At 44.2% G+C, this 26168-nt stretch overlaps 1 protein-coding gene across 15 annotated transcripts in view; it reads right to left on the bottom strand.

Moving 5' to 3' along the window:
• LOC110500890 (calcium/calmodulin-dependent protein kinase type II delta 1 chain) overlaps window positions 1-26168 on the bottom strand; it is a 93697-nt gene that overhangs the window by 17422 nt on the left and 50107 nt on the right. For 6 of the 15 annotated variants that reach the window (XM_036958205.1, XM_036958198.1, XM_036958196.1 and 3 more), the window contains 10 exons: window positions 25482-25536; window positions 21271-21336; window positions 16334-16406; window positions 8960-9062; window positions 7450-7533; window positions 6227-6321; window positions 5340-5462; window positions 5155-5238; window positions 3541-3583; window positions 1453-1493 (listed from right to left, as the gene is read on the bottom strand). In XM_036958205.1, the coding sequence (XP_036814100.1) occupies window positions 1453-1493; window positions 3541-3583; window positions 5155-5238; window positions 5340-5462; window positions 6227-6321; window positions 7450-7533; window positions 8960-9062; window positions 16334-16406; window positions 21271-21336; window positions 25482-25536 (767 nt within the window). Of the gene's footprint in view, window positions 1-1452; window positions 1494-3540; window positions 3584-5154; window positions 5239-5339; window positions 5463-6226; window positions 6322-7449; window positions 7534-8959; window positions 9063-15380; window positions 15454-16333; window positions 16407-21270; window positions 21337-25481; window positions 25537-26168 lie in introns of all 15 variants that reach the window. The other 9 variants (XM_036958200.1, XM_036958204.1, XM_036958208.1 and 6 more) reach the window with 3 other exon arrangements.

Raw genomic sequence — 26168 nt, forward strand, 5'->3', positions numbered from 1 at the left:
CTACACATCAAGAGGCTTCTACAATTGGTTGCACATTAAACCAAGATACTAGACCGGGCTTCTACAAAATGGCCAATTAAAACCCACCCTGAATCTATCCAGACTATGATTGTACTAAAATCAACCACAACTGGCAACCCATAGCGGTTGCATAAAAAGTAGATAGGCATACCAGCATTGGCTCGGTTTCATACTTCCGTTTCTGTATCCATCCGTTAGAACACAAAAGAGAACAAGACAAACTGGGTCCAATATCACAATATCTCAACCCCCCAAAAAACATACAGTACGTGTCAAGACCCTAGAGAATTACAGTATACTCTTTGAGAAAGGATATTTCATACCAAACAACACAATTGTAATCCTTATATATTCAGCATGCATGGAAACCAAAATTGATGACCGGATTAAAAATGGCTGCCATTTCTGCTGGACTCCTGCGATAAACCTGAAATAAATCCTTCAAATGCTGTACGTTATACTTTCAAAACACGCCGATGACTCGGCTGCAGATTTAAAACATAGTTTTTCTAAACCTCCTATGGCGGTTTAAACTGCCAGCCATAAACCCCTTGGATACCTCAGTGTTTTTTCAGATCATGAGTCAAGTGCCAAGTAATGCACCTGGGTATGTGATTTTGGTGTTTTGGATTAGCATTTGGAGAGGGAAAGGAGCTGGAGGGTTGGGGGTGCGGAGATGAGGTGCCAGGGGAAGGCAGATACCGATACAGGGGCCAGACAAACGGCCAGCGTAGTAGTTTGACACTGGGCCCAGGGTGTAGAAACAGAAACTGGAGAACAGCTCCTGAACCACAGATGTGAGAGGACACTGTCTGACAGACCCCAGAGGGGAGAGCAAGAGGGGGATGAAGAGAGAGCAAGAGAGGGGGATGAAGAGAGAGAGAGAGAGAGAGAGTAGAAATATATAAAAGGGAAAAAAAAGCAATGAAGAGATTGAAGGGAGGGAAAGGTATTGAGAGGAGCGGGAGTCAAAATCCCCAAATGAGGAAGAGGGTGACAGGGATTTTGATGTTAGATTTCAAAACCGAGATAGACGGGGGACAGAGAAAGAGAGATGCTTTCTGAGAAGCACCTGTAGAGGCGATAGGGAACCAGTGGTGGCTACGATGGCTGAGATTTGATTGGACGGGAGATGAGGGCTGTCATTCTGAGTTAGCAGGTCATCCGTCACAGCATTCTTTTTTCTCAGCTTCCTCATATCACAAAACAGATGCCACCCCTCTAACTGAATTATTTTGGAAAGGTGGGATAAAGGTGGGGCAGATATCTTAGTCACGCAGCACTCAAAATGACAGACTATTTCACTGCTGGCACGTGGAATAAAAGTACTGTAGAAATACATCCAACTTCTCTTCTAGTGCAATATAAGTTACATGAGTGTGTGTCAATGTGTGTGGTCAGGTGTTAAGACAGAAGTAGTGGATGACCTACCTTGACGCCGTCAGCTTTCTTGTTGAGCAGGCTCTTGGCTGCTGTAAAGAAAGAGGGGACAAGGGGACATGATCAGAGAGGACACCTCTGACACACACACGCGCTGCTAAATCTAGTGAAGACGGCGAATTATGGACCAACTGTGACAGTCTCCTACCAGAGACTGAAGAAGCAAAAAGGAAGATGCAAATTAAGTGATAGAAATCAAACTTAGTGATTAGTTTGCGAGATACAATTATAGCTACAACTAACAGCCTGATAGGGTTTCTATGGAAGAGGTCCAACGAATTGAGGTTTAATGCTCTCTGCCAACACACGCACATGCACAAAAAGAGACCAAGTTCTTGCTTCTAAACATAAAACAGTTCATGTGATAATCTAATTTAATATTTCAATTCTAACTCCTCATTAGAACACATTAGCACATGCTCCTACAATAGATCAGCATGCAAATATAATCTAGACATGGAGAGAGCTAATTGGCCGCTGAGGCTTCTGGCACGTTGAGAAGCTCAGTGATGGGTTAAAGTGATCAGGGCTGTCACACCTAAAGGAGGAGTAGAAAGGTGTTTGTGAACATGTTTAGTAGGTCTCAGAGGGGTGCTATTAGAGGGGGGTGCTATTAGAGGGGGGCGCTATTAGAGGGGGGCGCTATTAGAGGGGGGCGCTATTAGAGGGGGGCGCTATTAGAGGGGTGCGCTATTAGAGGGGTGCGCTATTAGAGGGGGGCGCTATTAGAGGGGTGCTCATGACTACATGGGTAGAGCGCAGTACAACACATGCCTCTTTCCATGCCAGAGTCTCTTACCTCACAGGGTTACACATCAAACAAACAAAGGGAGAAAAAAATAAACGTAAATAAAACAGAATGGGTGTCAAGTCTTGCTCGGCGCAAAAACTATTGGCTATATGGAGAATATGAACAATGAACACAATGTACTGTTTAATCTTAAAAGAAAACGCATACAAGTTGAAAGGGTTCTAGTGACAATCAGTATTGACCGGGAGAGACTAAACCATCATCTGTGTTTTTCTGCCTGAACAAAGTCCATATCTTTCCTCCATTAACAACTCATCACACCGAGAAGGGTATATTTTACTAGCGGACAAAACATGTAAGTATTGGATCGTACCACATTGATCTGCAGCCCCCCACTAGTCTCCAGCCTCTATTGACATGAGCTGGGTGGAGGCTGATGGTGGCTCTTCTAAAGGCTACCGTATTCATCCTGGGGTTCTCCCCTCACATTTTTGTTGCTCTTTTATGCGTTTCTCTCCTTATTCTTCCTCTCTCACTCTATCAGTCCTTTCTTTAACACCTGCCCTTCTCAATCCTCCTACTTTCACTCCTCCCTATTTTCACTTATTTCTCTCGCCTTCGTTTCCCTCAAGTGTTTTGGTGAAATAAATAACCCAGCTGCATTATTTAGCAACAGCTGATGGAGGAGAATTCTAAATATTAATCTAGTGTTGGTGGCAATGTCATAGGAAACCTGAAGCTTTAGAAAACAACTAGAGAGACCGAGAGAGATGCAGAGAAAGAGAGAAAATGTGAGACAGACAGAGACCGTGAGACAGACAGAGACCGTGAGACAGACAGAGACCGTGAGACAGAGAAAGACCGTGAGACCGAGACCGAGAGAGACAGCGAGACAGAGAGAGCGAGACAGAGACAGCGAGACAGAGAGAGCGAGACAGAGAGAGCGAGACAGAGAGAGCGAGACAGAGAGAGCGAGACAGAGAGAGCGAGACAGAGAGAGCGAGACAGAGAGAGCGAGACAGAGAGAGCGAGACAGAGAGAGCGAGACAGAGAGAGCGAGACAGAGAGAGCGAGACAGAGAGAGCGAGACAGAGAGAGCGAGACAGAGAGACAGAGAGAGAGCGAGACAGAGAGAGAGAGAGACAGAGAGAGAGAGAGACAGAGAGAGAGAGAGACAGAGAGAGAGAGACAGAGAGAGAGAGACAGAGAGAGAGAGACAGAGAGAGAGAGACAGAGAGAGAGAGACAGAGAGAGAGAGACAGAGAGAGAGAGACAGAGAGAGAGACACCTTGAAAGAAACAGTAACACAGTAGGAAGATGCATCTGACCTGAGAAGTTGCGTGTGGCCAGCATGGTGGTGAGGATAGCACCCTGAGGACGAGAACCGGAAGAGTGAGTTGAGGCTGACCTCCAAGGCTTTAATAGTTGTCACACTGTCACCTCTAATCCCTAACATGGTGTCAGACATTAGGTGGATAGGTAATGATTAGATTACTTGAGAAACCTGGCCTGGTCAAATCCTGTGAGAAACCTGGCAAAATCCTGTGAGAAACCTGGCAAAGCCTGGTCAAATCCTGTGAGAAACCTGGCAAAGCCTGGTCAAATCTTGTGAGAAACCTGGCAAAGCCTGGTCAAATCCTGTGAGAAACCTGGCAAAACCTGGTTAAATCCTGTGAGAAACCTGGCAAAATCCTGTGAGAAACCTGGTCAAATCCTGTGAGAAACCTGGTCAAATCTTGTGAGAAACCTGGTCAAATCCTGTGAGAAACCTGGTCAAATCTTGTGAGAAACCTGGCAAAGCCTGGTCAAATCCTGTGAGAAACCAGGCAAGTCTGGTTAAATCCTGTGAGGAACCTGGCAAAATCCTGTGAGAAACCTGGTCAAATCCTGTGAGAAACCTGGTCAAATCCTGTGAGAAACCTGGTCAAATCCTGTGAGAAACCTGGCAAAGCCTGGTCAAATCCTGTGAGAAACCTGGTCAAATCCTGTGAGAAACCTGGTCAAATCTTGTGAGAAACCTGGCAAAACCTGGTCAAATCCTGTGAGAAACCTGGCAAAGCCTGGTCAAATCCTGTGAGAAACCTGGTCAAATCCTGTGAGAAACCTGGTCAAATCCTGTGAGAAACCTGGCAAAACCTGGTCAAATCCTGTGAGAAACCTGGCAAAACCTGGTCAAATCCTGTGAGAAACCTGGCAAAACCTGGTCAAATCCTGTGAGAAACCTGATCAAATCCTGTGAGAAACCTGGTCAAATCCTGTGAGAAACCTGGTCAAATCCTGTGAGAAACCTGGTCAAATCCTGTGAGAAACCTGGTCAAATCCTGTGAGAAACCTGGTCAAATCCTGTGAGAAACCTGGCAAAACCTGGTCAAATCCTGTGAGAAACCAGGCAAAACCTGGTCAAATCCTGTGAGAAACCTGGCAAAACCTGGTCAAATCCTGTGAGAAACCTGGCAAAACCTGGTCAAATCCTGTGAGAAACCTGGCAACACCTGGTCAAATCCTGTGAGAAACCTGGCAAAACCTGGTCAAATCCTGTGAGAAACCTGGCAAAACCTGGTCAAATCCTGTGAGAAACCTGGCAAAACCTGGTCAAATCCTGTGAGAAACCTGTGAGAAACCTGGTCAAATCCTGTGAGAAACCTGGCAAAACCTGGTCAAATCCTGTGAGAAACCTGATCAAATCCTGTGAGAAACCTGGTCAAATCCTGTGAGAAACCTGGCAAAACCTGGTCAAATCCTGTGAGAAACCTGGCAAAACCTGGTCAAATCCTGTGAGAAACCTGGCAAAACCTGGTCAAATCCTGTGAGAAACCTGGCAAAGCCTGTGAGAAACCTGGCAAAACCTGGTCAAGTGCTGTGAGAAACCTGGCAAAACCTGGTTAAATCCTGTGAGAAACCTGGCAAAACCTGGTCAAATGCTGTGATTAACCTTCCCTCACCTTGAGTTTCCTCCGGGCGTTGAACTTCCTCAGGCACTCCACCGTCTCCTGTCTGTGCATCATGGACGCCACGGTGGACCGTTGCTGCAGAGAGGACACAGTGAGAGAGGGGGAGAGTGTTATGTGTCTGTAGATGTTCTCATGGACCGCGTGTATGAGTGTGTGGGTGTGCGTGTGACACGTACGCAGATCCAGGGGTGTTTGAGTGCGTCTGTGGCGGTGACCCTCTTGGCAGGGTTGATGGTCAACATCTTGTTGATCAGGTCTTTGGCCTCGGGGGTCACCGTGTCCCACTCAGGGGACGGAAACTGAAGGAGAGAACACCGGGTGAGGTAATACGGTTGGTCATCCATCAGTCCACTCATCTATTCCTCCTTCACTTCCCCTGCCCCCATCCAGCTTTGTTTAGAAATGTGTCATTGGAGAAACCAGGACCGAGAGATAACTGACAAAATAACTTCACAAGGTTGACAAAAACACAGAATCACTGAGGATCAGGTGCATGTATACAGAGCTAAATTAGGCTTGAGCCATCGTGTCGGGCTGTCCCTGCCTTTCCTCCTCCTCTCTCCCCTTCCTCCTAAGACTCAATCTGTCTGGGACAGGCGTTGTCATTGGCGTGGGCAGGGGGAGGGCAAACAGTACGAGGCGGGAACAGCCACCGATAGAAAGGCACACAGCCTGTGTTCCAACAGCATGCTGGGAGTGGCAATGCTCAGCCAAAACACAGACAGACACGATCTGATGTGTCATGTCTGGCCTTGTGTCGATGAGAAAACAAGTGGCTAACACCTTTCCTTCTGGTGTAAGAGATACAGATGTCCTATTCCTGCCACTCAAACAGGAGATGAGCTTTGCCTGCTAAAGTTAAGTGATTGTGATTAAAGTCTTGGAAACTGATGGGAGATGTCTATATTGATCTAAGCCTGGCTTAAGCTCATGTCAATACTTGTGTCAGCTAGGCTGTCAGTGAAAGCTGGGTGAATAGATATCTGCAGTAAAACAAGTGTCAAACACTGCTGTTGGGATGTGTGTGTGTGGGTGTGTGTGTGTGTGTCGTTGCGGTACTCACGTCGTAGGCCCCAGCCTTGATCTGCTGGTACAGTCTGTGCTGGTCTTCGTCCCAGAAGGGAGGGTAGCCCACCAGGAGAATGTAGAGGATCACACCTGGTCACACACACACACACAAAATCAGGGTGATGCCAATTATGAATAAATGTCACTTAAAAATAAAGAAAAATCGCAAGCAGTGTGATAATTATCATTATACTAAAAACTCAGCAAGAGGAGAAATTTACAATCAAACACAGCACAACCCAATAATAATAATACACATTTATAATAATATCTAATAACAATATATATAATAATAAAATAAATCATTTATAATATTAATAATAATAATAATAATAATAATAATAATAATAATAATAATAATAATAATAATATGACATTTACTGACATAACTATTGGCTAAAATATGCTAATGTCATATGCATGAAGAGGTCGGGAGAGGGCTGGAAGTAACTCCCTCACATACAGTAGACTCCTCCCACTATAAGGGCTTTCGTGTCACAATCGCCATGTGACAAACAAGCCAAACACTTTGCATTGTGTTACTCGCTGGCTGGTAGATTACCGGCAGGAGATAAAGGGCCCGGATTGGTCAGTGGAGCACTCCCGGGTGGGAGGAGTTTGCACCAGCTGAAAAGTGATTTCATTAGTGTTGGAACCAGGTGCCCCGTTTTGGCCGATGGCGATGTTGGCTCAGAACAAAAGTGACATCGGTTAAAGCATGTGGAATTATGAGAAGGATTTCATGTTTTCACATGCAAAGGTGATTGCTTGTTTATAAAAACGCTTCATTTGCCTTTCCCAATGAAAACTAGTTTGAAAATTCTAACATATATTTTATGGAAAAAAAGATCCTGTATGTTTCTGAACGATGCACCATGCTGTCTTGTTGACAACATGACAGAGACACAAATGACTTTTCAATTTGAGAAGGACACCCCTCCCTCACCGCTTTTTCCCGTTCACGTCACGGGCCATAGACCGGTGCACCGCGGTTCAGCTTAATGGAACACTGCCATTTTCGCCCGGGACTCATAGACCAAGCGCAGGTGTGTGAATGAGTGTGTTACAGACATGTAAAGCCCATGCGGCCTGGCCCTTGATGAGTTATGTAACGAGCAGCTGCAGTGATTCATTCAAGGAGTGTGAACTGGAGGAACTCCTCGTCTGTGTGAGAACCATGTTAGCTCAAAGAGATTGTTCTGTTGGGAAGTTCCTTACCACAGGCCCACATGTCCACAGGTTTCCCATAGGGGTCTTTCCTCAGAACCTCTGGGGACAAGTAGCCTGGGGTTCCCGCAAAACCTGGAACAGAGACGAGACATCAATTAACTACATTTCCCAAGATGCATCTACAGTCAATGGGGGGGCCTTTTCTCAGTTTTTAGAAAAAAATAATGCCACAGTAGCAAATTAGAGGTCAAACAAATCCAAAATGCAACATTTATGGGCCACGGTTAACAAGCTCCCAAAAACTTCCCCACTGGAACGGCCCTCTTGGGTGCGTAATGTGGATCCGCGCCAAACAATCGCAACCTACTTCTCTAAAGAACTCCAAGTACCAGCATGCCCTGGGGCACAACCAGTGAAGTGAGTAGATGATTCTCAGGTGACAGCCAGCCTAGGGGATTAGTATAATTATTCCTCCATTCTGTGGGGATGAGCAGGAAAATAGTCCCATTAATCCACCTATCAAAACCTGCACTATAAACCCAGAGCACTGACACTCCTCATTGTTTCACACAAGAGACTTCATATCAGCACTGGTGGTGCATGCCTAGAAGGCCAGCATCCCGGAGTCGCCTCTTCACTGTTGACGTTGAGACTGGTGTTTTGCGGGTACTATTTTATGAAGCTGCCAGTTCAGGACTTGTGAGGCGTCTGTTTCTCAAACTAGACACTAATGTACTTGTCCTCCTGCTCAGTTGTGCACCGGGGCCTCCCACTCCTCTTTCTATTCTGTTTAGAGCAAGTCTGGCCTGTTCTGTGAAGGGAGTAGTACACAGCATTGTACGAGATCTTCAGTTTCTTGGCAATTTCTCGCATGGAATAGCCTTCATTTCTCAGAACAAGAATAGACTGACGAGTTTCATAAGAAAGGTCTTTGTTTCTGGCCATTTTGAGCCTGTAATCAAACCCACAAATGCTGATGCTCCAGATACTCAACTAGTCTAAAGAAGGCCAGTTGTATTGCTTTTTTAAATCAGCACAACAGTTTTTAGGTTTCATTGCAAAAGGGTTTTCTAATGATCAATTAGCATTTTAATATGATAAACTTGGATTAGCTAACACAACGTGGCATTGGAAGACAGGAGTGATGGTTGCCTCTGTACGCCTATGTAGATATTCCATAAAAAAATATATATTTAATGAAATCTGCCGTTTCCAGCTACAATAGTCATTTACAACATTAACAATATCTACACTGTATTTCTGATCAATTTGATGTTATTTTAACTGACGACAAAATGTGCTTTTCTTTCAACAACAAGGACATTTCTAAGTGATCCCAAACTTCTGAACGGTAGTGTACAACATATTAATGGAGTCAACATTTTAACTATTGTCAACAAGGCCTTATTTCTATATTTGTTGTTATTGTTTAACATTTTGATTATTGTCAACAAGGCCTTATTTCTATATTTGTTGTTATTGTTTAAAACAAATCCCTAATGGACCCTCTAAGTTGAGGATACTTGAACAGATGTTTTTGTGGCTGACTGGTACTCACCGAACCAAGCCTGCTGGTCTCCCTGCACCTCGATGGCCAGGCCAAAGTCTGCCAACTTCACCGCTGCGCCCTTCAGCTTACTGGCCAAGAGCAGGTTCTCAGGCTTGGAGTGGAGAGATGGGAACAGGGTTTCAACACTTCTCATGCAGCAAAACACATGAAAATGAAGTGTTGGAAACATACCCACTGTCTTATACATGTGTATTCTGTCTAGTATGCTGGGTGAACCTAGACGGTGGGTCATCTCACCATTGAAAAATAATATGCCCCTCAAAATACGACCAAATTCCATTAACCAAAGTATATTTTAGACACTATTAACTCTTCAGTAAAACCCCACTGTGTCCACTCCTGTGACCCCGTGGCGCCATGAGTGGTCATTGTCACCAAGATCACTCTCTAGAAAAGCAGCTATGACTCAACGCTCTCACTCAACACACACCGGGGAAAATATTCCACCACCCAGACCAGTGTTAAGTAACAGGGTCGACACTGCGATACGGACACAGATCTTTAGAGAGACACAAGCGTGTGCAATAGGCCACATGCCGCTGGTCCTGGCGTCTAATTGGTTCGTCTGTCTCTATAGCTCGAGGGGCCGGGCTACAAGGTCAGAGGAGGTTGACAGGGATTTGCGTATCGCCGGTGTCGGAACAGGAAGGGGAGGGGCTTAGAGAAAAGGTTACCCTGGGTTCTGGGTTGATGAATAATGCACTTGCTGACATTTTGAAAGCGGCTTCGAGGAGAAGTAATAAGTAGAAATTTATCAGGAAGGATATACTTGTAATATAATAACAAACAGGAGATGTGTTGCATGTCGAGCGAGAGCTGTTACAGCGACCTTTTGGAGTGAAGTTGCTTTGCTTGTGTGGCAAAAACATTAGTTACACTACCCCAAGAACGGTATTCATATCAGTAGACTAAATCCACTTCTATGGCCTAGATATCCCATAGGGTGTAGAAATACAAATGGAATCAATTTCTCAATATCATATAGCAGAGGTAGGCAACCCTGTTCCTGGAGTGCTGCAGGATTTTGTTCCAACTGGGCACCACACCAGACCAACTGAGCTAACTGATCAGTTCAGTGATTGACTAAATTCAACACACCTGGTCTTCCAGGTCGGTTAATTCAAAAACATGAAGTGGCCACAGGCACTCCAGGATCAGGGGTGTCTACCCCTGTCGTATAGCATCGAGTCAAACAGGGTAAATGTATGGTCATTCACTGGTGCAGTTAGTAGAGCATTCGTGAGTAGCGATTTGTGCAGATCTGAGGGCAGGGCTCATGCTGTGGTGGGAGGGGCGGTAAGAGCAGTCAACAGTGCCATGCAGTCATTGCAAACATCCCAATCATCCCACCCTCCCATTCCCCCAATAAATCACGTAACCTGTATGATGAGACTGGAAGGGGACAATGAAAAAAAAATAATAATTCCCAGTCTCATAACATCATCTTCCCTATCGAGACTTCACTATAACACAACATCCTTCCCTATAAACACATCATCCCTAATGGGCTTTAAATAATGGGCTTCATAACCAAAAAGTAGTATGGAAAAGTCAATATGCCCTAACAAGCCCTAAGTAGGCTAATCAACACTTTATAATCTAACCTAAAAGCACATATGAGAACTATAGTACCTAACCAGTAGAGCTTTCAAGACTGGGTAATGAACTGTGGTGAGACTGTGGGGTTCTTTCCTTAAGTGCCTCGCTGTGTCTGTGTGTGGATCTCATCTATTTCTCTGTGATCAGGATATATACACCCAGTCCTCAGGGTTCCTGTGCAATGGGTCTAATTTGAGTCAGTCTCTCAGCCATAGAAATGTAATTCCTCCAAGTTCATCTAGCCTGGTTGGCCTTAACATATCTACTGCTACCAGGACAAATACACTTGGCTTTCTGTCAGTCACACACACAACTACATCCATGCTGGCATACACACAACGCTGACAAATGCGACAACACTCACACACGTCTGCCCTTGTGCATATCTCTCAACTTCTATTCCTCAATCTCCTAGCTATCAGTCTCTCCTCGCTATCAGTCTCTCCTCGCTATCAGTCTCTCTGTATCTCCTCGCTATCAGTCTCTCTGTATCTCCTCGCTATCAGTCTCTCTGTATCTCCTCGCTATCAGTCTCTCTGTATCTCCTCGCTATCAGTCTCTCTGTATCTCCTCGCTATCAGTCTCTCTGTATCTCCTCACTATCAGTCTCTGTCTCTTGTCTTCAAGGATTTAAACCAGTGGCTTGGTATCTAAACCTAGAGAGAAGGCAGAGGACAGGGACAGCCCGGGTCTCTCATGTAGTCATCCAGACCAGCATCATCCAGAGTGGCTTGGCTTCCCGTGTGGACAGACAGAGTTAGAGAGCAACAGCCTCAGAGATTAGAGCAGGGCAGAGGGGGAGGAGGAGAAAGGACGATCAGCTGGGAGAAAGAGGACAGGGGGAGGAGAATGGACGACCAGCTGGGAGGAAGAGGTGGAGGAGGAGAGAGGACGACCAGCTGGGAGGAAGAGGCGAGAGGACGACAACAAGAGAGGGGGTAATGAGGGAGGACAGAGGGGGAGGAAGAGAGAGGACGACAACAAGAGAGGGGGTAATGAGGGAGGACAGAGGGGGAAGAGGAGAGAGGACGACAACAAGAGAGGGGGAGGAGGAGAGAGGACGGCAACAAGAGGGGGGAATGAGGGAGGACAGAGGGGGAGGAGGAGAGAGGACGACAACAAGAGAGGGGGTAATGAGGGAGGACAGAGGGGGAGGAGGAGAGGACGGCAACAAGAGGGGGGAATGAGGGAGGACAGAGGGGGAGGAGGAGAGAGGACGACAACAAGAGGGAGGACAAGAGGGAAGAGTTCAGTTAAGGGTGAAAAGAAAAAAAGGTCAGTGGAGAGAAAGATAGAGGGATGAGGCATGAAAAAGGTCAGTGGAGAGAAAGATAGAGGGATGAGGCATGAAACAGGGCAGTGGAGAGAAAGATAGAGGGATGAGGCATGAAAAAGGGCAGTGGAGAGAAAGATAGAGGGATGAGGCATGAAACAGGTCAGTGGAGAGAAAGATAGAGGGATGAGGCATGAAAAAGGGCAGTGGAGAGAAAGATAGAGGGATGAGGCATGAAAAAGGTCAGTGGAGAGAAAGATAGAGGGATGAGGTATGAAAAAGGGCAGTGGAGAGAAAGATAGAGGGATGAGGCATGAAAAAGGGCAGTGGAGAGAAAGATAGAGGGATGAGGCATGAAAAAGGAGATGACAGATGAGCAGGAAAGGAGGAGGCAGAGCTGAACAGTGTTGTCAGCATCCAGTACAACAGAAGTCATTGAGTCTTGAAGGAACAGTTTGAGAGGGATGTCTGGTCTGATGTACAGTGCCTTCAGAACGTATTCACACCCCTTGACTTGCTCCCCATTTTGTTGTGTTACAGCCTGAATTCAAAATGGATTCAATTGATACAATATTTCTCAACCATCAACACACAATAACCCGTAATGACAAAGTGAAAACATGTTTACAAAATTTAGCAAATGTATTGATAATAAAATACAGAAATATCTCATTTACACACAGTACCAGTCAAAGGTGTGGACATGCCTACTCATTCCAGAGGTTTTTATTTGTACTATTTTCTACATTGTAGAACAATAGTGAAGACATCAAAACTATGACATAACGCATATGGAATTGTTAGGAGAATTATGTTCATAACCCAATTCAATTATACTACTCAGTCTCCAACCTAGAGTTTGTAAGATACTGGTCGAATGAAACAGATGGAGGCCCAGCTAAAATAGTCAAAAAGTGCTGGTCTGTTGTACAAAACCATTCATTTTATACTGGCTTCTCACGCACACACATTCACACAAACATTAGCACACAATGTCCTGCTACCCAGCCGACAAAGATTAGGGGAATCCGTGAGACTTACTCCCCATCCTCCATCAAGATAGGGAGACCCTGGGAAGTACTCTCAGTGGCCCCAGCCAAGGTCGGCACCGAATCTTGCTCAGACAGTCTGTTTTTAAGATACTATAATAGACAAACTACACACATGGAATATATAAATTCTACTGACTAAAACCACACAAACACATCATTAGAATCTCATGATTCTAATCAATTTCATACAATCATATGGTTTCAGGGTGGAATATTCTAATCATTCATATGAACATATAAATCCCATTATCAGGGATCATGTGAAGAAGAAAAAAAAGTGTTCAACAAATTGATTGATTCTTCAAAGTAGCCACCATTTGCCTTGATGACAGCTTAGAATCAAGACATGCTTGAAAATATAGAGAGTGGTACTCGTGTTGGATTTGCAGTATTATTTTAGTGCGTTGTTGCAAAAAGGACACGTGTTTTGAAACATTTGTATGCTGTACAGGCTTCTTTTTTTTTCATTCTGTCAATTGGGTTCGTGTTGTGGAGTAACTACAATGTTGATCCATACTCAGTTTTCTCCTATCACAGCCATTAAACTAACTGTTTTGAAGTCACCATTGGTCTCATGGTGAAATCCCGGAGTGGTTTCCTTCCTCTCCGGCAACTCAGTTTAAGGCACCTACATCTTCGTAGTGTCTGTGCACCATCCTAAGTGTAATTAATAACTTCACCATACTCAAAGGGATATTCAATGTCTGGAAAACCTCCCTGGTGTTTGTGGTTGAATATGTCTCTGAAATTCACTTCTCAACTGAGGGACCTTATAGATAATTGTATATGTGGGTTACAGAGATGAGGTAGTAATTCAAAAAGGCATGTTAAACATTATTGCACACAGAGTGAAACTTAGTGTGACTTGTTAAGAACATTTTTACTCCTGAACTTTAGGCTTTCCATAACAAAGGGATTGAATACATATTGACTCAAGACATTACAGCTTTTCATTTTATATGAATGTGTAACATTTCCTCAAAACATAATTCCAGCGACACAACATCTCCATTTAATCCATTTGCAGGCTGAAACAACATGTGGCAAAAGTCAAGGGGTATGAATACTTTCTGAAGGCTCTGTCAGTCTGTTTATGGTCTGGTGGAGACTGTTACGAGGTTGGCAGTCTAGACTGTGACTGTCCATTAAATGTAGGTTAGTTAGATACAAATTGTTCTGTTCAGTATGGATACAGTGTGTCCGGTTGTCAAAATGACGTGTGTGCGTGTCAATATGGGTCACACACACACACACCCACACACACGTCCGAAGCCTTTCATCCGCCTGTTCATATCTGTTTTGCCTTTGTCTATTCCACCGCTCCCCATGGTAACAGCCTGGCAGCAGCCAATCAGAGAGCTGCCTGAGGGGGCCGAATGCAAACGCGGGATGATTATTTCAGGAGCTCCCGACTGCACCTGGCTCATTTAATTTGCAAATTAGAGTTGTGGACAGGGGTGGGGGGGGGGGGGGGTGGGGGGGGTGGCATAAAGGGTTTAACAATGGCAAGTCAAAATTCTACTTGGACAATTTAACTTTCGCTCATCTTACTTCTCCTGTCACTTTTTAAACGAGGCCTGTTTTTATTTATTTAACTAGGCAAGTCAGCTAAGAACAAATTCTTATTTACAATGTCAGCCTAGGAACAGTGGGTTAACTGCCTTGTTCAGGGGCAGAAGACAGATTTTTACCTTGTCAGCTCGGGGGATTCGATCTAGCAACCTTTCGGTTACTGGCCCAATGCTCTAGGCTACCTGCCTCCCCTACACTCTAACCACTAGGCTACCTGCCTCCCCTACACTCTAACCACTAGGCTACCTGCCTCCCCTACACTCTAACCACTAGGCTACCTGCCTCCCCTACACTCTAACCACTAGGCTACCTGCCTCCCCTACACTCTAACCACTAGGCTACCTGCCTCCCCTACACTCTAACCACTAGGCTACCTGCCTCCCCTACACTCTAACCACTAGGCTACCTGCCTCCCCTACACTCTAACCACTAGGCTACCTGCCTCCCTTACACTCTAACCACTAGGCTACCTGCCTCCCTTACACTCTAACCACTAGGCTACCTGCCTCCCTTACACTCTAACCACTAGGCTACCTGCCTCCCTTACACTCTAACCACTAGGCTACCTGCCTCCCTTACACTCTAACCACTAGGCTACCTGCCTCCCTTACACTCTAACCACTAGGCTACCTGCCTCCCCATCAGGGTCAGTAGAATAACTGGCTCTGTGTCTCTCTCGTCTCAACTGAACCAGGCGACGTGTCGGAGACAGTCTATCAAAGTTCTTAATTTTTATTTAACCTTCATTTACTTAAGGGGTGTATTTATTTAAAGGCAAACGGATGAATCTGAAAGTCCGTCTGGATGAATGAGGTCACCCTGCAACTAGAGTTCAAAGAGGAGGAGAGGAATGAGAGGAAGAAGGAGGGAGAGGAGGAAAGGCTGTGTTTGGCTTCCCAGTGTCTCTACTCACCTTGAGGTCGCGGTGGACCACGCCCGTCTGGTGGCAGTGGAGCACAGCCTCGAGGATCTGCTGAATGCAATGACTGCATGCAAACACCAGGGGGCGTAGGTTATTGACGAGCTCACACTCACTGTCTGTGACATGCGCTCTGCTTGAGACTGGGGAGGGCAGCAGTGGTGGTGGGGATGATGTTTGAGTGGTCTTTACTATCCGCCCCAACTACCCCCCCTTGACCACTAGCACCCCAGTCTAGAGAATTTATTTACCCAATTGGATGGGATTGCCTTGAATATAAGAGAAAGGCAAGGTGGAAGAGATTCTAATAAGTGAATGAGGCTATAAGATTGGCCAGACATAATTTATGCAAAAGTGTGTTCTGATTGCATCATTAAGAACCAGGACATCTGGCTATGACATCATCACCCACCCGCTATCCCCCCGGGTCATAAAACAGAAGTGGTGTTAACTCCCCGCCAGCTGTGAGCTCGACCCTGGGGAGGGAGTAGGGGGAGGTGAATGTATTGATACTATTTCACCTCAACCCCCCCACCAAAACAAAAAGGGGCTTATCAAATCCCCCAGGTCCTAGACTCACAGCAGACGTTCTCCCAGGACCCAGGCTCACAGCAGGCGTTCAAGGCAGAGAGCCGAGGACCGGGAAAGAGATTCTACATGCATATCGTTTGTTTACAGAGGAGGGCAAGGTGAGCTGGCGTCACCTCATCTCCCTGCCGCCCCAGCCCCCTGGTGGGTCACCTGACCTCAGCCACAAGTAGTGATTGGTGGAGGGGTGGGGGTCAGGGTGGCTGGTGGTTGGGAATGGAAGAGAGGAGGAAAGCTGCTTGTGTGGGTAGTAGGTAAGGGGGGTTGGTGGTTGTTCATTTGTGGTGGAATTCGGGCGGGAGGGCAGGCGGGCGAGGGGCGGGCATGGTGCCAGCATAGTCTCTGTGTTGTTTACTAACCTTCATGTCCCTGTGAACTATACCACTTTGGTGACAATGATTTACACTTTCTAGAATCTGCTGTATGCATTGGCTGTGGAGGAGAGAGACAAGGCCAGAAGAAGCAAGGGAGGACGAGAGAACACGAGGGAGGACGAGAGAACACGAGGGAGGACGAGAGAACACGAGGGAGGACGAGAGAACACGAGGGAGGACGAGAGAACACGAGGGAGGACGAGAGAACACGAGGGAGGACGAGAGAACACATCAGAGAACAGAAGAAAAATGGACAGCAAAACTAAAATAATATAAAAATAAAAAATTCAAGAGAGAAGTAGAGTAAAGTTCACATTTTGTTCTACCTCAAACTTTGGAAAGTGGTAAATCCATTTCTGTCACAATAATTATAAATCATTAACTTCCAATACCAGAAATGGCAAAAGATTTTGGCAATGAGGCCCTTTATCTACTTCCCCAGAGTCAGATGACCTAGTGGATAAAAATGTTATGACTGCGTGCAGTTTGAAGGAAGCTGCTAACTAGCTCTAGTGCAATTGCTAACTGATGTTAGCGCAACGACAAAGTCGATGGGTATCTGCTAGCATGCTAGACTTCCAGTAACTGCTCTAACCCTAGTTAGCATTTGCTCGCAAAACTACCTCCAACTTCCTTCATGCAAATGGTATCCATGAGTTCATCTGACTCTAGAGAAGTAGATTCAATGCCAAAATCTCCAAATATCCTTTTAAATTGAAAAGTATTTTTTGGTATGAGTAGAAACAGTCAGACTAGAATGAGAGGATTTCAAACTCTCAGGTCATTGTTTGTTAATGAAGAATGCTATACAAGCAGACATAGAAGGTACTGTATAGATGTGCAGCCTGGTGATGGGAGAGCAACAGATGAAAAACAGAAGATTATCTGTATAAGATACATTACAGACAGCACACAGAAATAACACAGACACCATAACCACTACAGCAACAACGAGAGGGAGGGTGTATACAGTAACACACCTATAGATTATTCATAGTTACAAACTACTATAATTGTCTAATTATAGTGTGTGTGTGTGTGTGTGTGTGTGTGTGTGTGTGTGTGTGTGTGTGTGTAATGTATAAACAATATATTTATCATTGTCCTCATTAAATTGTGGCATTTTGAAACTAACTCTAATGATGAAAAATCCTCAACCTACTGTACACACAAATACATTCTCTATAATGTGTGGTTTCAGGTCCACTGACGTGTGTTTGACTAGACCAGGAACATAGCTGCTGTGAAGAAGGTGTGTCAGTACTATGCTACTGTCTGTTTAATATCTATACATAGTCACTTTACCCCTACCTACATGTACACTGCTGCTACTGTCTGTTTATTATCTATACATAGTCACTTTACCCCTACCTACATGTACACTGCTGCTACTGTCTGTTTATTATCTCTACATAGTCACTTTACCCCTACCTACATGTACACTGCTGCTACTGTCTGTTTATTATCTCTACATAGTCACTTTACCCCTACCTACATGTACACTGCTGCTACTGTCTGTTTATTATCTCTACCTACATGTACACTGCTGCTACTGTCTGTTTATTATCTATACATAGTCACTTTACCCCTACCTACATGTACACTGCTGCTACTGTCTGTTTATTATCTCTACATAGTCACTTTACCCCTACCTACATGTACACTGCTGCTACTGTCTGTTTATTATCTATACATAGTCACTTTACCCCTACCTACATGTACACTGCTGCTACTGTCTGTTTATTATCTATACATAGTCACTTTACCCCTACCTACATGTACACTGCTGCTACTGTCTGTTTATTATCTCTACATAGTCACTTTACCCCTACCTACATGTACACTGCTGCTACTGTCTGTTTATTATCTCTACATAGTCACTTTACCCCTACCTACATGTACACTGCTGCTACTGTCTGTTTATTATCTCTACATAGTCACTTTACCCCTACCTACATGTACACTGCTGCTACTGTCTGTTTATTATCTCTACATAGTCACTTTACCCCTACCTACATGTACACTGCTGCTACTGTCTGTTTATTATCTCTACATAGTCACTTTACCCCTACCTACATGTACACTGCTGCTACTGTCTGTTTATTATCTATACATAGTCACTTTACCCCTACCTACATGTACAAATTACCTCAACTAGCCTGTACCCCCACACATTGACTCTAACGGTACCCCCTGTATATAGCCTCGTTATTGTTATTTTGTGTGCATTTTTTACTGCAGTTTATTTGTTAAATATTTCTTAACTCTTCTTGAACTGCACTGTTGGTTAAGGGCTTGTTTGTAATATTTCACAGTAAGGTCTACACTGTTGGTTAAGGGCTTGTTAGTAATATTTCACAGTAAGGTCTACACTGTTGGTTAAGGGCTTGTTAGTAATATTTCACAGTAAGGTCTACACTGTTGGTTAAGGGCTTGTTAGTAATATTTCACAGTAAGGTCTACACTGTTGGTTAAGGGCTTGTTAGTAATATTTCACAGTAAGGTCTACACTGTTGGTTAAGGGCTTGTTAGTAATATTTCACAGTAAGGTCTACACTGTTGGTTAAGGGCTTGTTAGTAATATTTCACAGTAAGGTCTACACTGTTGGTTAAGGGCTTGTTAGTAATATTTCACAGTAAGGTCTACACTGTTGGTTAAGGGCTTGTTAGTAATATTTCACAGTAAGGTCTACACTGTTGGTTAAGGGCTTGTTAGTAATATTTCACAGTAAGGTCTACACTGTTGGTTAAGGGCTTGTTAGTAATATTTCACAGTAAGGTCTACACTGTTGGTTAAGGGCTTGTTAGTAATATTTCACAGTAAGGTCTACACTGTTGGTTAAGGGCTTGTAAGTAATATTTCACTGTAAGGTCTACACTGTTGGTTAAGGGCTTGTAAGTAATATTTCACAGTAAGGTCTACACTGTTGGTTAAGGGCTTGTAAGTAATATTTCACAGTAAGGTCTACACTGTTGGTTAAGGGCTTGTTAGTAATATTTCACAGTAAGGTCTACACTGTTGGTTAAGGGCTTGTAGGTAATATTTCACAGTAAGGTCTACACTGTTGGTTAAGGGCTTGTTAGTAATATTTCACAGTAAGGTTTACACTGTTGGTTAAGGGCTTGTAAGTAATATTTCACAGTAAGGTCTACACTGTTGGTTATGGGCTTGTTAGTAATATTTCACAGGAAGGTCTACACTGTTGGTTAAGGGCTTGTTAGTAATATTTCACAGTAAGGTCTACACTGTTGGTTAAGGGCTTGTAGGTAATATTTCACAGTAAGGTCTACACTGTTGGTTAAGGGCTTGTAAGTAATATTTCACAGTAAGGTCTACACTGTTGGTTAAGGGCTTGTAAGTAATATTTCACAGTAATGTCTACACCGTTGGTTAAGGGCTTGTTAGTAATATTTCACAGTAAGGTCTACACTGTTGGTTAAGGGCTTGTTAGTAATATTTCACAGTAAGGTCTACACTGTTGGTTAAGGGCTTGTTAGTAATATTTCACAGTAAGGTCTACACTGTTGGTTAAGGGCTTGTTAGTAATATTTCACAGTAAGGTCTACACTGTTGGTTAAGGGCTTGTTAGTAATATTTCACAGTAAGGTCTACACTGTTGGTTAAGGGCTTGTTAGTAATATTTCACAGTAAGGTCTACACTGTTGGTTAAGGGCTTGTAAGTAATATTTCACTGTAAGGTCTACACTGTTGGTTAAGGGCTTGTAAGTAATATTTCACAGTAAGGTCTACACTGTTGGTTAAGGGCTTGTAAGTAATATTTCACAGTAAGGTCTACACTGTTGGTTAAGGGCTTGTTAGTAATATTTCACAGTAAGGTCTACACTGTTGGTTAAGGGCTTGTAGGTAATATTTCACAGTAAGGTCTACACTGTTGGTTAAGGGCTTGTTAGTAATATTTCACAGTAAGGTCTACACTGTTGGTTAAGGGCTTGTAAGTAATATTTCACAGTAAGGTCTACACTGTTGGTTATGGGCTTGTTAGTAATATTTCACAGGAAGGTCTACACTGTTGGTTAAGGGCTTGTTAGTAATATTTCACAGTAAGGTCTACACTGTTGGTTAAGGGCTTGTAGGTAATATTTCACAGTAAGGTCTACACTGTTGGTTAAGGGCTTGTAAGTAATATTTCACAGTAAGGTCTACACTGTTGGTTAAGGGCTTGTAAGTAATATTTCACAGTAATGTCTACACCGTTGGTTAAGGGCTTGTTAGTAATATTTCACAGTAAGGTCTACACTGTTGGTTAAGGGCTTGTTAGTAATATTTCACAGTAAGGTCTACACTGTTGGTTAAGGGCTTGTTAGTAATATTTCACAGTAATGTCTACACCGTTGGTTAAGGGCTTGTTAGTAATATTTCACAGTAAGGTCTACACTGTTGGTTAAGGGCTTGTTAGTAATATTTCACAGTAAGGTCTACACTGTTGGTTAAGGGCTTGTTAGTAATATTTCACAGTAAGGTCTACACTGTTGGTTAAGGGCTTGTTAGTAATATTTCACAGTAAGGTCTACACTGTTGGTTAAGGGCTTGTTAGTAATATTTCACAGTAAGGTCTACACTGTTGGTTAAGGGCTTGTTAGTAATATTTCACAGTAAGGTCTACACTGTTGGTTAAGGGCTTGTAAGTAATATTTCACAGTAAGGTCTACACTGTTGGTTAAGGGCTTGTTAGTAATATTTCACAGGAAGGTCTACACTGTTGGTTAAGGGCTTGTAAGTAATATTTCACAGTAAGGTCTACACTGTTGGTTAAGGGCTTGTTAGTAATATTTCACAGGAAGGTCTACACTGTTGGTTAAGGGCTTGTAAGTAATATTTCACAGTAAGGTCTACACCCTTGCTGTATTCGGTGCATGTGACTAATACAGTTGGATTTGATTTGAGCCTGTGTGAGTCTGACCTGGCATCTGCTTCGCTGTAGTACTCTCTGGCTACGATATCCTCAAACAGCTCCCCACCAGTCACCCTGGAAGAGACGGGAAAATGAGACAAGTTAATTCCAAGCGAGAAATTGGGAAAACCGCGGGAGACCCGGAGAACAGTGTTGCAAATCTGCCATTCAGGCATCATCAAGGAAGAGAGAGAAAGGATGAGACATAAAAACATTTCATGAATTAAACAAAAAAATTGTTTCCGATTTTAGCGTTTCTATTTTTAATTCCCATTCATTTGATAAAGTAGTCCCTCCTGTTTGTGTGTGAATTTAATTTCTCCTTTCGCCCATGCCTAATTTTCTGTTCCTAAATGTAAACCACTGTTACAATACATGCTATTTTTTCTCTTTATGTAAGCTCTACTGTTACATATCAAAGATTTGTCCGAGTCATTGTCCCCAAAACTCTATCCAAACAACCTTTCTCTGGCCTACTGTCCCATGCGACAAACCACAGGCATTCTCGCAATGCTTTCAATTTGTTCCATATAGCGCATTAGTAAGAAGTGATCGTTCATTGAATGGAGGAACACATTAAAATATAAAATGGCAAGCAGGTGGATATAATAAAGGTTTTTTTTTAAAGTACCTCTTCTATTCACGGTCAATGTGATTTAGCCTCACTGCAGTTTTATTGTTTGTTGTCATTCTTTACTTGGGTAAAAATAGAGAAAAGCTTTCATCACTGATCTGATACTTTAAAAAAAAATGTTTTTAGCAGCCCATTAGTCAAATGAAATGCAGCATTTAAAATATATTGGAACTGATTTCCCCTTCCAGCTATCAAATAAAACACTGCCAAACTGCTACCAACACACAAGAGACTGGTAGAGAGAGAGGAAGTCATGGTAATGGTCTTCTTTTGAAGCTATATTGATCTGTGTGTCAAAAATGTTTGAAATATGGAGCCAATATGCGATGGTGACAGAGTATATATGAGAGAGAAGAGGAAGAGGAGATCGAGAGAGATGTAGTGAAGGAAGACTGTAATCAAATCCCTCAGGTCAGGGTTCAAACTGATTTATAAGAGGCTAGGCAAACAAAAGTCTAAATCATATTGTAATATGTCCACTTTAGACCAGAGGACTCAGATGTCCTCACCAAACTCTGGGGCTGTTGTAGGCTTTAACTTCGGTCTGAATACTTATGTAAATAATGTATTTTTTATTTTGAATACATTTGCAAACATTTCTAAAAGACGGTTTTGTTTTGTCATGATTTTTTTTTTTAAATCAATTTTAGAATAAGGCTGTAATTTAACAACATTTTGAAAAAGCCAGGCCCACCCACCGGGGAAACAGGCCCAGCCAATCAGAATGAGTTTTTCCCCCAAAAAGGGCTTTAACATTAGATTCTCTGGTAACAGCTCTGGTGGACATTCATGCAGTCAGCATGTCCATTAAACACTCTCTCAAAACATCTGTGAAATTGTGTTGTGACAAAACTGCACATTGTGGCCTTTTATTGTCCCCAGCACAAGGTGCACGTGTGTATGATTATGCTGTTTAATGAGCTTCTTAATATACCACATCTGTCAGGTAGATGGATTATCTTGGCAAAGGAGAAATGCTCACTAACAGGGATGTAAACAAACTTGTGCACAAAATTTGAGCATATGTAACATTTCTGAGATCTTTTATTTCAGCTCATGAAAGCAGCACTTTACATATTGCGTTTATATTTTTTGTTCAGTGTATATGGCTTTTTTTCAAGCTTGACCAGCTCTGAACCAATGGGAAGTGTGATGTACCCTTTTCCATTGGTTATGTAAATTCCCCAGAAGGGAGCAGTGAAGTGACAAGAGAACAGAGAAAAGAAAGAGCGAGTTGATGGAGAGAAGACGGTGAACAGATGCTAAGAGAGGTCATCTACGGATCTGTGTTAGTTATTCCCAAGCCTGGAGAGATTCTAGAGACACACACACACGGACAAAATATAATTAGTATTCAGGTTTATCTAACAATGACTACATTTACAGTGTGCATACAACCAAGGAACATGGTGTAGCAAAGAGCTGAGTACAGTGCACAGTACTCATACAGTACTCATACAGTACTCATACAGTACTCAGTACTCATACAGTATTCATACAGTACTCATACAGTGCACAGTACTCATACAGTACTCATACAGTGCACAGTACTCATACAGTACTCATACAGTACTCATACAGTGCACAGTACTCATACAGTACTCATACAGTACTCATACAGTACACAGTACTCATACAGTACACAGTACTCATACAGTACACAGTCCTCATACAGTCCTCATACAGTCCTCATACAGTCCTCATACAGTGCACAGTACTCATACAGTGCACAGTACTCATACAGTACTCATACAGTGCACAGTACTCATACAGTACACCGGTACATACACAAACATCAGTGATTCCTGTGTAGTGTTATAATATCTATTCGCGCGCGCACACACACACACACACACACACACCCACCAATTTAATAAGATAATTCTGTAATAAAGCAGTAATGGAGAGTGTGTTGGGGAGGAGAGCAGGGGGAGTGAGGACATGAAACAGATGGAGGAGGACAACACCGGGGGAACATGCCCGCTGCTAATCTCCCATGATGCCCCACTGACAGGAGGACAACGCCATCCTGCGATTTGCTCTGGTGGAAATGTTCGCCAGCTTTGTTTACCTTACCTAAGCTCATGCCCTGTGTGTGTGTGTGTGTGTGTGTGTGTGTGTGTGTGTGTGTGTGTGTGTGTGTTTGAAGAGTTACACTGTGTCTACAGTGATCAGATTCCTTCTCTTAGTCTCTTCTAAATTTGGGTTAGATTGATTAAACCCAAATAACCTATTCACTTTTGAAGTAAGAATAGTTTCTAAATCCAATAACACTGCAGGCCTACTGAACTAGGTGTTTAAGGATACTGTACATATCTTAGAAAGCCACGAAGGGATTGCATTGCTTCTGGTCACTGTAGGACATTGTGGCTGAAGCTATGTCTTGCATACTCCACTGGTCAGATGGTTGGAGTCGATGGTGGGTTATACACCACTGGTCGGATGGTTGGGGTCGGCGGTGTGTTACACCACTGGTCGGATGGTTGGGGTCGACGGTGGGTTATACACCACTGGTCGGATGGTTGGGGTCGACGGTGGGTTATACACCACTGGTCGGATGGTTGGGGTCGACGGTGGGTTATACACCACTGGTCGGATGGTTGGGGTCGACTGTGGGTTATACACCACTGGTCAGATGGTTGGGGTCGACGGTGGGTTACACCACTGGTCAGATGGTTGGGGTCGACGGTGGGTTACACCACTGGTCGGATGGTTGGGGTCGACGGTGGGTTACACACCACTGGTCGGATGGTTGGGGTCGACGGTGGGTTACACCACTGGTCGGATGGTTGGGGTCGACGGTGGGTTATACACCACTGGTCAGATGGTTGGGGTCGACGGTGGGTTACACCACTGGTCAGATGGTTGGGGTCGACGGTGGGTTACACCACTGGTCGGATGGTTGGGGTCGACGGTGGGTTACACACCACTGGTCGGATGGTTGGGGTTGACAGTGTGTTACACCACTGGCCGGATGGTTGGGGTCGACAGTGTGTTACACCACTGGTCGGATGGTTGGGGTCGACAGTGTGTTACACCACTGGTCGGATGGTTGGGGTCGACTGTGGGTTATACACCACTGGTCAGATGGTTGGGGTCGACGGTGGGTTACACACCACTGGTCAGATGGTTGGGGTCGACGGTGGGTTACACACCACTGGTCGGATGGTTGGGGTCGACGGTGGGTTACACACCACTGGTCGGATGGTTGGGGTCGACAGTGTGTTACACCACTGGCCGGATGGTTGGGGTCGACGGTGGGTTACACACCACTGGTCGGATGGTTGGGGTCGACAGTGTGTTACACCACTGGTCGGATGGTTGGGGTCGACGGTGGGTTACACCACTGGTCGGATGGTTGGGGTCGACGGTGGGTTATACACCACTGGTCAGATGGTTGGGGTCGACGGTGGGTTATACACCACTGGTCAGATGGTTGGGGTCGACGGTGGGTTATACACCACTGGTCAGATGGTTGGGGTCGACAGTGTGTTACACCACTGGTCGGATGGTTGGGGTCGACGGTGGGTTATACCACTGGTCGGATGGTTGGGGTGGATTATATTGAAAGAAACATTGTACTTACAAGTCAAAGACCAGGTAGTGGAATCCCTCCTCTGATATGCTGTCATGGAGCCTCACTGTGTGAGAGAGCAAGAGGGGGGAGGGGATGAGAGCGAGAGGAGGAGGGAGGGGATGAGAGCAAGCGAGAGAAAGAGGAGTGGGGGGGTGAGAGCGAGCAGGTATGATGAGAGCGAGTGAGAGGGGAGGGGAATGGGATGAGAGCAAATGAGCGAGAGAGGGATGAGAGGAAGAGAGAAAGCAAAAGTCTGATTAGAAATTATGCCCTTCAGACGGAACCATTTAGTCATCCAGTCTGTGCTTGTGTGTGTGTGTGTGTGTGTGTGTATGTCAGGCAAAGAAAATAAAAAAAAGTCAGTGAGGAAGAGAACCTCATCCATTACACAAATGACCCTGATTTAAACGTCCTCGCTCCTGCCTGACTCAATTGAATCCATAATAAACCTCGAAGGCCATACAAACTCCTCATTCATCTCACGGAGACAGACTCAGAACACAATACAGCAGGGTTCACATCAATGGTACTACACATCCCAAACTTGTTCAATGGGCATTTCCTTTAATGTGTCAGGAGATGTCTTGTTGATGTATTGTGTCATATCAGCTCACTTCCCAACACATCAATCAATAATGAATGCTTAACCACATCAATATCATGTCCTATAGCGTACAAAACGCTTTCATATGACGG

This window comes from Oncorhynchus mykiss, chromosome 21, assembly GCF_013265735.2.
Source record: "Oncorhynchus mykiss isolate Arlee chromosome 21, USDA_OmykA_1.1, whole genome shotgun sequence".
NCBI classification, from domain to species: domain Eukaryota; kingdom Metazoa; phylum Chordata; class Actinopteri; order Salmoniformes; family Salmonidae; genus Oncorhynchus; species Oncorhynchus mykiss.